General features: G+C 50.6%; 1 protein-coding gene across 1 annotated transcript in view; it reads right to left on the reverse strand.

The window, feature by feature from the left end:
- CRACR2A (calcium release activated channel regulator 2A) overlaps window positions 1–13,899 on the reverse strand; it is a gene marked incomplete at both ends in the record, with an annotated part of 69,824 nt that overhangs the window by 39,172 nt on the left and 16,753 nt on the right. Inside the window, one exon of the mRNA XM_082666307.1 lies at window positions 1,302–1,392. Coding sequence (XP_082522433.1) covers window positions 1,302–1,392 — 91 coding nt within the window. The remainder of the gene's footprint in view (window positions 1–1,301; window positions 1,393–13,899) is intronic.

Here is a 13,899-nt window from a genome sequence, read left to right on the forward strand (position 1 = left end):
GACGCCCTCTCAGCTGGAAGGGCATCTCTGATAAGAAACGGGGCCCTGGTGTGGATAATGGGCAGCATGAAGTGAAACGCTGGTTTGGACCCACCTGCCTTAAGGAGCAGGGAAGTGATGTGACAGCGGCTCCGCAAGCCGGTGATGGGGTCTCTGTTCAAAATTCATACGTTGAAACTTAACCCCAAGGAGGTGGGCTCTTTGGGAGGTGATTAGGTCACGAGGGCAGAGCCCACCAGAGTGGGATTAGTGCCCTTGTCCGATACCCCAGAGAGCCAGCTTGCCCACGTGAGGACACAGAGAAGTTGGCAGCCTGCAACCCGGGACAGGGCTGTTACCTGAACCCGACCACGCTGGCACCCTGATCTTGGACTTCCGGCCTCCAAAGCCGTGAGAGATGAATGAATGTTGCTTATAAGCCACCCAGGTTATGATATTTTTGTAATGGCCCGAACTAAGACAGGAGGCCACCTTTCAAATCCAAGACTTTTCCGCTGAGAACCCAACAAGTGGATAATCCGAAAATGGATGAGAGGGAGTTTCCTGTAGCTCCGTCTGACGAATATGTTCCCCGAAAGGATCCTGCTTAGCCTGGAACAGGAAGGGATTTCACCAGTTCTGAGCTCCCAAGACAAACGGCGGGGCTTGGTGGAAGGCTGAGTGCCTGACTGAGAGCAGGAATGTGAGTTTTACATTTTCCCCCGTGGAATTCGAGAAGAGTGGCACTTGAGTTGTCTTGGGAATTAAAATTTCTAGGCTTCCAAGGGGAAAGGATGGGAAGCATCGGCTCTAACAAGGGTCCCCTTAGGGGAGCTGCTGGGCGTGGAGTGGCACGGGCTGCCGCGTTCATGCAGGCTTGCCGTGGAGGTCTCGGGGGCAGCCAGCGTCGAGCCAGGCTTCAGGCTGCTTCAGCTGGTAAAGCCCCTGCATCCTTCTCTGCATTGATTCCTTGTTCATTCATTCACTGATTCAACAACTCCTTGTTGAACGCCTGCCTGCTGTGCTCCAAGCACGGTGGAAGTGCTGAGGGTACATTAGCACGTAAAGGTAAAGATCCCTGCTCTTTGGGGCTTACATCTTAGTAGGACGAGACAGACCACAATCAATAAAAATAACCCGGGAAATTATATGCCATATTTGAAGGTGACAACGGCCTTGAAAAAAATAAAGCAGGGAAACAGGAAATCAACAGTGCCATGGGGCACTGCAATCTGAGATCCGGGGCTGGGGAGAGGGCATGCTCAGAGCAGGTGGTATTGCAGCCCGGCCCGCAGAGCCAAGCCCCGGGAACGGACTCTTGCCTTCAGGAGAAACTGCTCTTCCTCGCTTTTGATTTGCCGTTCCATCTCCTCGTAGAGGTGCTGGATCTCTTCATCATAGGCAGCACTTTTCCTGCACAGGTGACAAAAAGAGAGCGTGATAAGATGCCTTTATCCCCCAGTGGAGCTCTGGGTGGCGTGGGCGACCATGGCGGCCGGGTCAGCCAAGGCTGCAGGGTCAGCTCCCCAGGATCAGCTGACCACTGGGGCCCAGCAGGACCCTCTCATCCTCCTGTCTCCCAGCTGTGCCTCCCAGGCATCCCCGGCTCCACCTTCCTGTCCTCTGCTTTATCTCAGCACCCATCCACGCAGCCTCTGTGACACTCACCGTCCTATTGCCCACTGACCCCTATACGCTTGTTGACAGCATAAAGGTGTGCGGTGTGGGCTTCTTTTCTGCTTGGTTTCTTGGTGTATCTGTTTCCCACTTTGGGCACTTTCTCTCTACCTGGTTCCATCAGTACCACCTGAACTGTACTCTCCTGGAAACGATGTGCTGAACTTTGCGTGACCCCCATTTCTCATAGGATCTCAAAAGGTTCCATGGTGGCGACCACCACCACCATCACGACACCCCTAAAAGGAAGGGGGCCACACCTGTCCAAGGGCTCACCCATCTCGGCACAGGGCCATGGGAAGGGTGAGGCTGGGTAAATGCTGATGGCAATAGTGACACGCTGGGTTCTCAGCGTCCCCTCCTACTCCGACGAACCCCGCAGCATAGGAAGTACGTAGCTGGCCTCTTTGCTCCTACATGGAGATGAGGACAGATGCGGCTCTGGGGACAAGGTTTGTGGGTCACCCCGGGACGGCTCCTCTTTCTCTCCCAGTGATAGATCCTCCTTCAAGTACTCCCCCAAGTTCAAACGGGAAGGACCAGGTATTAGCATTCGAACCAAGACTGGAGACGATCACATGTGACATTCCCAGGGGGTTGCACCTCTACACCTCTTCTCTGACCGGGCATGGAAGGCCCTCTCTGCCCCTCGCTCCCTGCCCTCTGTCCTGTTAAGGAAACTCTAGGCTCCAGCCAGCAGGCTTACGTCATAGCTCTCCAGGGCTGGTTTGAACCTGCAATATACACACCTACTGCCAATTCTGGCACCTGGCATTCTAAACTCAAATGCTGGCGCGCCCTTGTTCTTTATTCAACAAAGGAGGCTTTTAAAATTGAACAAACAGCCCTGGTTCTCGGTTCTGAGAGGTACCAGAGAGATTTCGGAAGAAAACATCAAGGATAGGAAAGCATTCATTCCCCTGAGCCTTCCGTCATTCAAAGTCCCACCTCCCTGTAAGCCCAAGTCCCCCGGGACTCCAGTCCAGCGCCAGGCCTCCCCCCCCCGCCCGAGGCTGCACCACAGCCCATAGGCTGCCCCTCCCTCACTCGCTACCTGTGCACCACATGCACAGGCCGCCATTTTGACTGGCATCCTTCCAGTTCCACAGAAACCACACAACTGACCCAGACGAGGGAACCGGTATGGATCTGCACGGTCAAGGTCACTCACCTGTCTGAGTGACCTTTCTTTGTTGTATCCCCAAGACCACAAACCCCACTCTGAGTGAGTATGGCACTGGCCCAGGGTGTGCTCCGCAAGAGGACACAGCTCTCCAAGACTCCTCCAAGCCAAGGCTCTGTGTTCACCACTGGGCTTCCCATCCCAGGAGTAACAAACGCCTTTCTGGTGAAGAGTGAGAACTCTCTTCTTGGTAAATGACAAATGTTTGGATTGTTACTTTGGTTCTTAGCTACCCCATGACAATTACAAGAAAACCTTGGCAGGAAATAAGGAGTCGAGGCTCCTGCTGTTGCATAGGGACACCTCAGGGACAGAAATGATACAGTGGAAAGGAAATTTCAGAAACAGAGATGGTCTTCCCCTGGTGCCTGGAGTGATCTTCCTGTGCTGGAAGAAATTCCAATGCTACGTGGTAAACGGTATCCAGGAAAACTTTAGAGACAGTGATTCCAGCTATATGAGCACCAGGGAACTAATAAAGTGATATGAGAAAAACTTAAAAATGGATTTGACGCTGCTAAAGCAATACTAGTTACAGTCAGGCACATAAGCTGTGTCCCGTTTAGGTCTAATAACCATGCAGAGCATTAATTCCACACTATCATTAAATGTGTTATATTAACTTGAAGTTTTATTGGATTAAATTAAGAAACTCTATGCTTCTCGTGCTCACATGTCAGTCTGTTAGTCGTGAAGTAATTCTGCAAATTGCTACAAACAAACAAATGGGAGGAAGAGAGATGTAGCCTCTGAATGGCATCTGCTCCCAGCCCTCAGCACGAAGGATGCGCCCACCACAGAGAAGTCCTGGGATGCAGGCGGGCATCCGCGATCCTGGGCCCACACTGGATCAGACATGGAGCTCCTTCTTTGCAGACGCTCTTGAACAAAACCGGCCAGCATCCCGGGAGGCTGCCGAGGCCTGAATGTCTTCAGAGGATGAGCCCTGACCCAGGGCCGGACACCCGAGCCCCGGCGATGAGATCATTAAGGTGTGCACACCACTCCCATCACCAAACCAGCTCAGAGGGCAGAAGACCTCCTCCGATCCCAAAGTAGCACCTGTACCCCCGGTTCCTCCCAGCATCATCTCGATGACCAAACGAGAGAGCAGGTGTGCAAGGTATTTGAACTGCAAAGTCCTAAATGGAGGTAAGGGATTATTTATTATCGTAATTATTATCATGGGCTGCGGGGGGCAAGGGCTAACACTCCCCAAGGGGAGGAGGGCCTTTGTTTCAAGAATAAAAGGGTTGCTAGGATTGGAAAGGGTCAGAAGCAATCAGCAAGATGAAGAACAGGAAGCTTAGTCAACCAAACCTCCTGTCGGAGCGAGATCCATTCAAGATGCTGGCTGTGTGTGAGCAGGAGCTGCAGAGAAATTATTTTTCTGGAGAAACAATGGCTAGAGACACTCTCAAAACACCTGGGCAGGGCTTCCCTGGTGGCGCAGTGGTTGAGAGTCCGCCTGCCGATGCAGGGGACGCGGGTTCGTGCCCCGATCCGGGAAGGTCCCACGTGCCGCGGAGCGGCTGGGCCTGTGAGCCATGGCCGCTGAGCCTGCGCGTCCGGAGCCTGTGCTCCGCAACGGGAGAGGCCATAACAGTGAGAGGCCCGCGTACCGCAAAAAAAAAAAAAAAAAAATATCTGGGCGTATGGCTTACGGTGCTCCAGCTGGGCTCACCACGTTCTGCCATCAGAGGAAAGAGGCAACGGATTATGTTTGCTTATTATACACCCCTTTGTTGCCACTATTTCTAAAACCACTCAGATTGCCTGACGCACACAAACACAGACTTTGAAGTCTTCTCCATGAGTCCGTTCCAACGCACTGACACCCTTCTCTGACCTCGGAGGACACCGTATGTCTTTATTTGAACATTTCAAAGTCCTGAACTACTCTTTCTTTTCGGTTTATGCTGTCTTCACTAGGTTACGAACACTCAGACATTGATGTCACCCACAGGGCCTGTGCTCAAAATGTTAATGCTGAAAATCTGCAAGAAATAAATTTAAGACTTTGGATACCAGACTCAGAAGTCCATGGGTGGACCACATGGCAGGAAATACCAGATTCCAGGGGAACTGAAGAATTTCGGGGTTGGAAGGCTTGTCTAATCCAACCATCTATTTTTCCAGTGTTAAAATCCTCGCCACAATATCTCCAGCAAGTATTTACCCAGCCTGGGTTAGAACACCTCCAGGGAGAGGGAATGCTGGATCTCTAAGCAGCTCTTTCATCTATGGACTATTCTGGCTCATAGACATGTGTCTTTCTATGACCTTATCCTGCCTCTGTGTAATAACCCTTCATATATTTTAAAACAGCATTAAGACGTCAAGGAGTAGCCTTGGGTTGCGGTCATGCCTCTCCACTTCCTCCAGCCATGCCTCACATGGAAGTTTTCTTTTGGAAGTCCCTTCACCATCCCCTTTACTCTTCTCTGAACGGGCTCTAACTGAGCTTTCTCAAGCCATCGAGTCGCAAGCTGAACGCCCAGTGTATGAGGGCTGGTCGGTGCAGATTAGATCTCTCTCGCTCTAGCTGCTGCCTACCTATTCATGCAGCCTAAGAGCACATTCACTTTTCTGGGCAGTCACATCACATAGCTGATGAACGCTGAACCCATTTGTCGACTAAAACCTCAAAACTTGATGGCAGAGTGATGGTTTTTGTTTTAAAGATGGTGCGACTGAGGGACTTCCCTGGTGGCACAGCGGTTAAGAATCCGCCTGCTAATGCAGAGGACGTGGGTTCAAGCCCTGGCCCCGGAAGATCCCACATGCCACGGAGCAACCAAGCCCACGAGCCACAACTACTGAGCCCGTGTGCCACAACTACTGAAGCCCATGCACCTAGAGCTTGTGCTCCACAGCAAAGACAAGCCACCACAACGAGAAGCCCACTTGTTACAACTAGAGAAAGCCCACGCACAGCAATGAAGACCCAAAGCAGCCCAAAATAAATTAATTAATTAATTTAAAAAACAAAGAAAAAGATGGTGTGACTGAATCATATCTCTCCCACCTTGTGCTTTGGCCATTGGTGTTTTGGATTTGGGCAAGATCTCAAATGTAATTCTGTTAGATTTTATGCCTGTTAGATTCAGTCCATCTTTCTCAACTGTCACTATCTTAATGGATCCCAACTGGTGGCCCAGTGTATTCAATGACCTTCCAAATTCTGTTGATACTTAAAGTTTTCAATCATAATGTAATCTAAATAACCTATAATGTTGGTTTTGATTAGTTAATTTATCTGAGATTTACTTAGAAGAGCATTTTAGGGACTACTCTGGTGGTCCAGTGGTTAAGACTCCGAGCTCCCAGTGCAGGGGGCCTGGGTTTGATCCCTTGTCAGGGAACTAGATCCCGCATGCTGCAACTAAGGAGTCCACATGCCACAACTAAAGCTCCCGTGTGCCATGACGAAGATCCTGTGAAGCCAAATAAATAAAATAAATATATTTTTAAAAAGAAAAAAAGGAAGAGCATTTTAAAAAATATATAAACTGTTGGTTTCTAGTTTTATTGTATTATAGTAAGAAACTTTATTGGTAAGGGATTACTTTTTGGAATCTATTAGCCTTTCCTTTGTATCCCCATATTGTCAATTCTTACATAAGTTCTATAACAAGAATGTGTATTCTACTGCAAGGCACACAACTCCCCATTCATCTCTTAAATCAAGCTTGCTGGTTGATGGTTTCAAACACTTTGTATATTTGATGTGCTTTTTTTCTTTGTTTGTTTGTTTGTTTTGCGGTACACAGGCCTCTCACCGCTGTGGCCTCTCCCGTTGCGGAGCACAGGCTCCGGATGCGCAGGCTCAGCGGCCATGGCTCACGGGCCCAGCCGCTCCGCGGCACGTGGGATCCTCCCGGTCTGGGGCACGGACCCGTGTCCCCTGCATCGGCAGGCGGACTCTCAACCACTGCGCCACCAGGGAAGCTCTGATGTGCTTTTTGCTTGACTGATATGTCAAATTTGAGATAAGTTTGTTGATGTCTTTTAAACTTTTAAAACACTTTTAAAGTCTTGTTTTTATCAAATTTTCTTTGTTTTTCTAAGTTTCTGCTTTTCGTGTTTTGCTATGTTGTTTGGCACATACAGGTTTATATTTGTTTTATCTTCTCTATGGATGGACCATTTTTTTTTATTACTACAAAATATTCTTCCATATCTCCCTTAATTCATGCCATTGGTAAACATGTTGAACACAAGAAGAACAGTGTGTAATAGAGCTCTCTGAGCTATCAATTAATTACATGTGAGCATAACATGTAACACCTGTCTTCTATTAACCACTCTGAAAACACTCCCTTCCCCCAGGGCAGTGTCTAATGATTTCATTCTATGATATCTATGCCTAGTTATTTTGAACAACACAGGGAGGAGGAGACAGAGAAGAGATAGATACGAGAAGGGAGGGAGAGAGATGAGAGTTCTCAGGGGGGCGGGTGACATATGTGTGAAGGAGCCAGGGAGAGTGAGTAAGAGTCACGAGCACTAATTATTTATCCTCTCCCTTCTGTCTCACTATGACAGCTGCGGAGCCTCTCTTGTGTAGTCCAGGGTCGTGTAGGTCTTAACCCCCTGCTGACACCTACAGTGGGCTCAGAGTTCATTAGGGCCAGAGTGAGAAGTTCTCGGTTCAAATCCTGCTTTTGACGTTTATAAGCTTTCTGGCCTTGGACGAGTCACATTACCTCAATGAGCAACCAGATGGTAATACCTGTATTAGAAAGAAGTCATGTGTAAAAAATGGGTACCCATGAACTTATCTACAAAACAGAAACAGAGTTACAGATGGAGACAACAAACTTATGGTTACCAGGGGCTAAGGGGGGGAGGGATAAATTGGGAGATTGGGATTGACATATACACACCACATATATAAAATAGGTGACTAATAAGGACCTACTGCATAGCACAGGGAGCTCTACTCAATACTCTGTAATGGCCTATATGGGGAAAGAATCTAAGAAAAGAGTGGATCTATGTATGTGTATAACTGATTCGCTTTGCTGTACACCTGAAACTAACACAACATTGTAAATCAACTAGACTCCAATAAAAATATTTTGAAAAGAAAGAAATCATGTGGACTTAGTAAGATCATGCATGTGGAAGTGTCTAGCAGGCCCATGACGTCACCACCAGCATTAACAAGTACTGATTGACTACTTCATAAAACAACATTCTGGGCAACATAATTTAGACTTACCGAATGGTCTCTGCCCACCAGGAATTCAGCATTTATGAACTCCAAGTCTGTGCGTAAGTGGCGTGGAGGAAAGGAACAGGCAGAAGAGGCCACACACTGCCCCACGGTGCCAACCCCACCCCATGGTGCCTTCCTGAGCTCCAGCCGACACAATTCTGTGACCACACAGCCTTGGTGAGTTAAGTGGAGGAAGCTACCTGCTCCGGCAGTGGGGCAGGTGTAGAGCTATCAGGGGAAAAGTTAAGAAAGGCTGAGTCCAGAAAAGGGAGATTTTCAACAGTGGGGGGAAGGAGAACAATTATATACTGAGGATGCTGCAAGGGTAGTGATGGATTTGAAAAGGATGGAACCTACTGGAAGCCAGGGTGAGAGGCCCAGGTCTGACCTCGAGGATGCAATGCCACCCAGGACGTCTGACTGTGGTGGATGACCCTTCTCAGAAGGATGACTGTGGGGGGGGTTGTGTAGTGTGCACGTGCATGGTATCAGGGGTACTGGAGATCTAAGGATGGGACACGTGGGAAGCAAAATGGGCTGGGAATAGTGACGCTCATGTCAGTACAAGGCTTAGGTTCAAAGAGGCCTTCAGAGAGAATTTGCAGCGAGCAAGAACTTTCCCTGCCAGCCTCCCACAGGTACTGTGGAAATTAATTAAGCTTCACAAAGTGCACTGCACACAGAGAGTCAAGGTACTAGGCTAGAACAGAGCATTAATACTCAGTTCCACCGGGGTTCCAGCTAATGGCACACAGGCCGAGCCTTTCTGCTACAGAATATTACTTGGTCAACATATTTTTTTGCTGTTCCCTCTCTCCTTTGCCTTCACTTAGGAACAAAAGGGTCTCAGAAAGTCATCTGGTCCCGCCTCTAGGCTCTAGGCAGGGTATGTTGAAATCATTCAAGGAAGAAAAGTAGCATCTCCCTTCCCTAAATGAAAGGCCAGTCTTAACCTTGAACAGAACAAATGGCATTATTCTACAGTTCAGAGAAATTTCAGAAGCTTGAACTCAAAGCAGAGCTCCAGAAATGGCCACTGGCCTTGGAGAGCAGTCGCTCCGATCTCACGTGGTTCCGTGTGGACCGACAGTGGTCTGATCCACGGGACTCTGGTTTGCAAAGCCTGGGGAAAGGCAGATGCCGAGAGAGGAAGAGTTCCCCTCCCATCACAGACAAGTGTCCTGTATCCCATGTGAAGGAAGTGAGGATCGGGGCAGTGCAAGCGGCCTGTGTGTGGTCACCTGGTTCCCTGGGCCAGAGTGGGGGAAGGATCCAGGCCTCGACTCCCACCCCATGTGCATCTACAGCACCGCACTGCCTTCCCACCATCCTCAGTTTTAAGACAAATATCATACGATATTATTTGTGGAATCTAAAAAAAAAAAAGATACAAAAGAACTTATTTACGAAACAGAAATAGAGTCACAGATGTAGAAAACATCTGGTTTCCAGGGGAGAAAGGGGTGGGGGATAAATTGGGAGATTGGGATTGACATATACCCACTACGATCTATAAAATGGATAACGAATAAGGACCTACTGGATAGCACAGGGAGCTCTACTCAGTACTGTGTAATGACCTATATGGGAAAAGGATCTAAAAAAGAGGGGATCTATGTCTATGTACAACTGATTCACTTTGCTGTACACCTGAAACTAACACAACATTGTAAATCAGCTATACTCCAATAAAAATTTTAAAAAAAGAAAAAGAAGGAAAGACGAGAAAAGAAAAAAAAAACCCTGACAACTCCAAACCTCTGCATAGGATTGTCAGCGTCTAAATTCCATCTGGGGTCTGTCAATTGTGGAGTGAGCACGCCCTGGGGTGAGGAATGGGGCCGAATGTCTGGAGGTTGCTCCCTTTGCCGGGTCCCCCGCCCCCCCGCCCCCGCCCCTCACGTTCTGATCACGGAGTGAAGACCCTGGGCCAGAAACATCTCAGCGAGTCTGCTATTTGCCGGAGAAGAAAATGGAAGCAAGTTCAGCCTCCGCCAGCTTTGCCGTGGGGATGAGAACAGTCGTGAGGGCCTCAGACTCACCACTGCCCCCTGCCGCCTTCCCCACGCAACTGCGGTCTCCGGCTGCAAAGGGAGGCTCTTACTAGAAAAACCCAGTTAGGGTTCCCTTGTTCCCCTGAAATGAGTCTCTCTCAGTGAAATCAGTCTCTCTCAGTCTCTCTAATGCCTCTCTGTCTCTGTCTCTGTCTGTCCCTCTCTGTCTCACATGCACACTGCCCCACACGATTAGGGTAGGGGTGAATGAAAGGCAAACATAAGAGTTTGTAGAAAATTCTGCAAAGGCTGTAAAATCGCCAATTGGATGTTCAAGATGGATGGTTTCTCCCTAATTAGATTCTGCTGCCTTGTATAAACCAGCTTTGCAGCTCTAGTCCATCCGATAAAGCAAACCATTTCTCATCAGTCAGGTTTACAGATCACGCCCGCGGCGCACACAGCGCACGAATCGACCTCCCCTTTCCATCCGCTCTCGGGGCCAAGTTAACAATGTGCTTCTGCCTCCGATAATAATACACCAATAAAAGGACACGTGCGTGACTAAGCTGTGGCCTTATGGCCTGGAGCCCTCCCCGAGAACGTCCCTCCACGCTGAGAACAGGAGTGGAATTATAGACTGGAAGGGCTCCTGGACGCGCCTTTTGCAGGCTGGTACCTTCTGGAGAAACAGGCCAGAGCAGCATTTCTCAGCGGGGTCTGGGGTCTGCCTGCATCAGAACCCCAGGGGAATGTGTGCTAAGATGCACATTGCTGGGTCCCCTGCCCCCAAAACACACTGATTTAGACCCCCTGGAGGAGGGACCTGGGAATTTACTCTCTAATCAAGAGTCCCTGGTCATTCTGAAACAAGCTAACATTCAAGAACCACACAGCTAAGGCTCGCAAGTGGTACATAAGGGCCACCTGCCATGTGTACGATGCTTTAATTGCTGCCCTACCTGGAAGCAAGGCCAAGGAAATGATGACCTCCCCGCCCGCACACACACACATCACAGAACACCAGTTCCCAGGCTGTGTCAGGTGCCGGGATCACGGCTGGGCTGCCTGTCAGGTTGTGAGACACATTCCCTCCTGGTCTGGACACCCTTGCAGAGCCGAGGAAAATTGGTCTAGACAGAAAGCAGCAGGATAGTGGCCGGGTGGGAGCTGCAGGCGAAGCCCTCCCAGAGCCCCACCCCCCATGCTCCCGAGAAACTGCCCGAGGTCTGAATCATTTGGACGAGGACAGACTGTGCAGAGGAGGGACTGATGCCCGTGAGGGTGTGGGGAGCTTCGCAAAACTTGTCAAGGCCAAGGGGTGTCCACCGAGGATGCAGAACAGGCTACTGAGCTGCAGAAGACTGAGAGACGGCTGCCTTTAATCTCGAAAGCACTTTTCTTCAAAGAGCTCAAAGCACTCCCCAGACACAGCCTAATCCATTCTTACCCCCATCCTCCACGTTAGATCTTGGTAAGGAACTCAACCAGGGCAACTCCTCTGGCAGATTCCAACTCGGGTCCAAAGTCAGAATCCCCCAGGATATTTTATACGCGCAGACTCGGAGCCCTCACCCCAGACCAAGGCAACGAGGCCCTCCTGGAGCAGGGCCCCAGCATCCCCTACTGGCGAAAGGTCTGAAGTTCCTGCTGCCTCCAGGCAGCATCGTTCTACTTCTGGAGAGCTCAAGGTTTTTTTTCCAGATCAACATAATTGGGCAGGGTGCTTTCAGTGGCAAAGGAATTCGTAGCTCTGACGGCCAGAAGTTCCTCCTCACGTCAAACCACGTCTCCCACGGTAAAATGTAAGGTTCGCCAAGCCTCCGCGTGGTGCACACAGAGAAAAGCGGCTCGGCTGCAATCTGACCCTCTCCTCCTCCGAGGGAAGTGGAGGGAATGCAGTCACTCTGGAGGTGCCGCAGACGAGCTGGGCACCAGCCCAGGGCCCTGCGTTCCACCTGGCCCCCACCTCACCCCGCCGGGCCGTGGCTGCTTCTCGGTGGACACGCGCCAGTGTCAAACACGGAACCCAGAGTCTAACTCAGATCTGAGGTTTTCTCAACTTCTGTCCCAAAGGCAAGAGGGTGGGAGGTTGAAGGCCCCCAGGCTTGCCTCTTTCCTCTGCTCCCGACATGCAGGGTCAGAAAATAAAATACACGGCCGGGAGGAAAGGCCGGGAGTTGCTTCTGACACTGCCCTAGAGCCTGCGCCTCTGGACATCAGCTTCAAGATGTCAAGCCCAAGCACTGCCCCCGCTGCATCCTCCCTCCTAGAGGCTGGAGGTGACCCTGGAGGATGCCGCAGGGGGGCCTTTCTCACTCACTGCAGTGAAACTGTAACCCTGAGGGACACGGCTAGGCTGGGGACCTGGGACCAGGACTCCCCCCCAGGTCGGTCGCAAGTCTCTGGGCCCCGTGAGACAGAGAAACGAGGTGTGTGGTTAGGAAAAGGGGGAGGCAGCTGAGGCCACTGCTGCCAATGGCCACGCTGTCAGGTGTTTCAACAGCACGGGGATTTCCTGGTCGGCTGTGCGGCAGCATTTTTACGGCTCTGCCTCACTGGTGTGATCGTAAACTCCTCAAAGACGGGGACTCTGTGCTCCGTTGGCTCAGCTCAGCCTGGCACAGAGTAAGTGCCCGTTACATGGCAGCTACTAGTCACACGCGACGGTAGCCCGGTGCCCAGCCCTCGGCTGTGCACAGCAGTCAAGTCTCGTCGCCCTCTCTGGGATGAGCGCTCATTTCCCAGATGGAGTGACATGTTAGCCCCTGGACTGAACAGCCGGCTTATGGCGGAGCCCGGGAGATGCGTTGACAGTCAGGGCTCCCCAGACTGCTGCCCGAGTCAAACGATGCCCCAGACCTTCCCTTCTCTCCCTTCACCAGCCAGAGTGGGCCCCTCCTGCAAACAAGCCCAAACCCCCAAACTCGCCTCCTAGATGTCCCAGAATCACTCAGCCTCGTGCTGAGCCATTTGTAAACCTCCCATCTAACTATTCTGCATCCCATTGGGGTTTCAGTTTTTTCTTTGACTTCTACACTGCAAGGACCTTCAGGGATCCCCTGGTCCAGGAGGAACCTGGAAACAAGATGTGAACAACCTTTTTCTTTCTTTAACAGAAGAGAAGAGAACACAAGAGACTCTGAGAGAAAACCTCAGAGCCCATCACATGTCACGAGGGTGAACACGTTTCATGAAACTTTTGTCTCAGTTATTCACACACACAAATGTGTGGGAGCTGCAAAGTCAAGCACGTGTCTTCTGGCCAGTCACAATCAGAAAGTTTGAACACCACCAATCCCGTTCTTGAATGTTGCCGGTAAGGAAACAGATGCACAGAGAGGTAAAGCACATTGCCTGAGGTCACACAGCTGGTCAGTGGCGGTGCCTGGGCAGGACCTCAGGTTGCTCCTGTCTCCTGTTGCAGTGCTCTGCTCGCTACAGGTCTCTGGGAAAAGGACTGCCAGAGAGCTCAGTGAGCCCCGAGCCCACACGAGTCCCCCGGTCAGAGTGGACTCCATCAGCTGACCTGGGGCAGGGGTAGCTGGCAGGCATATGAACGGAGGATGGGCACAGAAGACTGGAAATCCTGGCTGAGCTAGTTTCAACCATGCAGCTGAGAGTGACCTTGACTTTCAGCTCAAGAACTTTTTAACTATCATTGAATTGGAACCAAAACACGAATGCAGGCCACTTAGAGATGGATGTATGGCCCAAGAGGCTCTGCAGTAAGTCTCTCCCTGCGGAGGTGCAGGCCAGCAGAGGGGCCCCCTGCAGGTAAGATTCTGGGCCCCGAGCTGGGTCACTGCAGCCATTCCGGCCCTTGTCTCCTTCGGAAACAA

The sequence above is a fragment of the Grampus griseus genome (assembly GCF_964374135.1).
Source record: "Grampus griseus genome assembly, chromosome: 11".
NCBI classification, from domain to species: domain Eukaryota; kingdom Metazoa; phylum Chordata; class Mammalia; order Artiodactyla; family Delphinidae; genus Grampus; species Grampus griseus.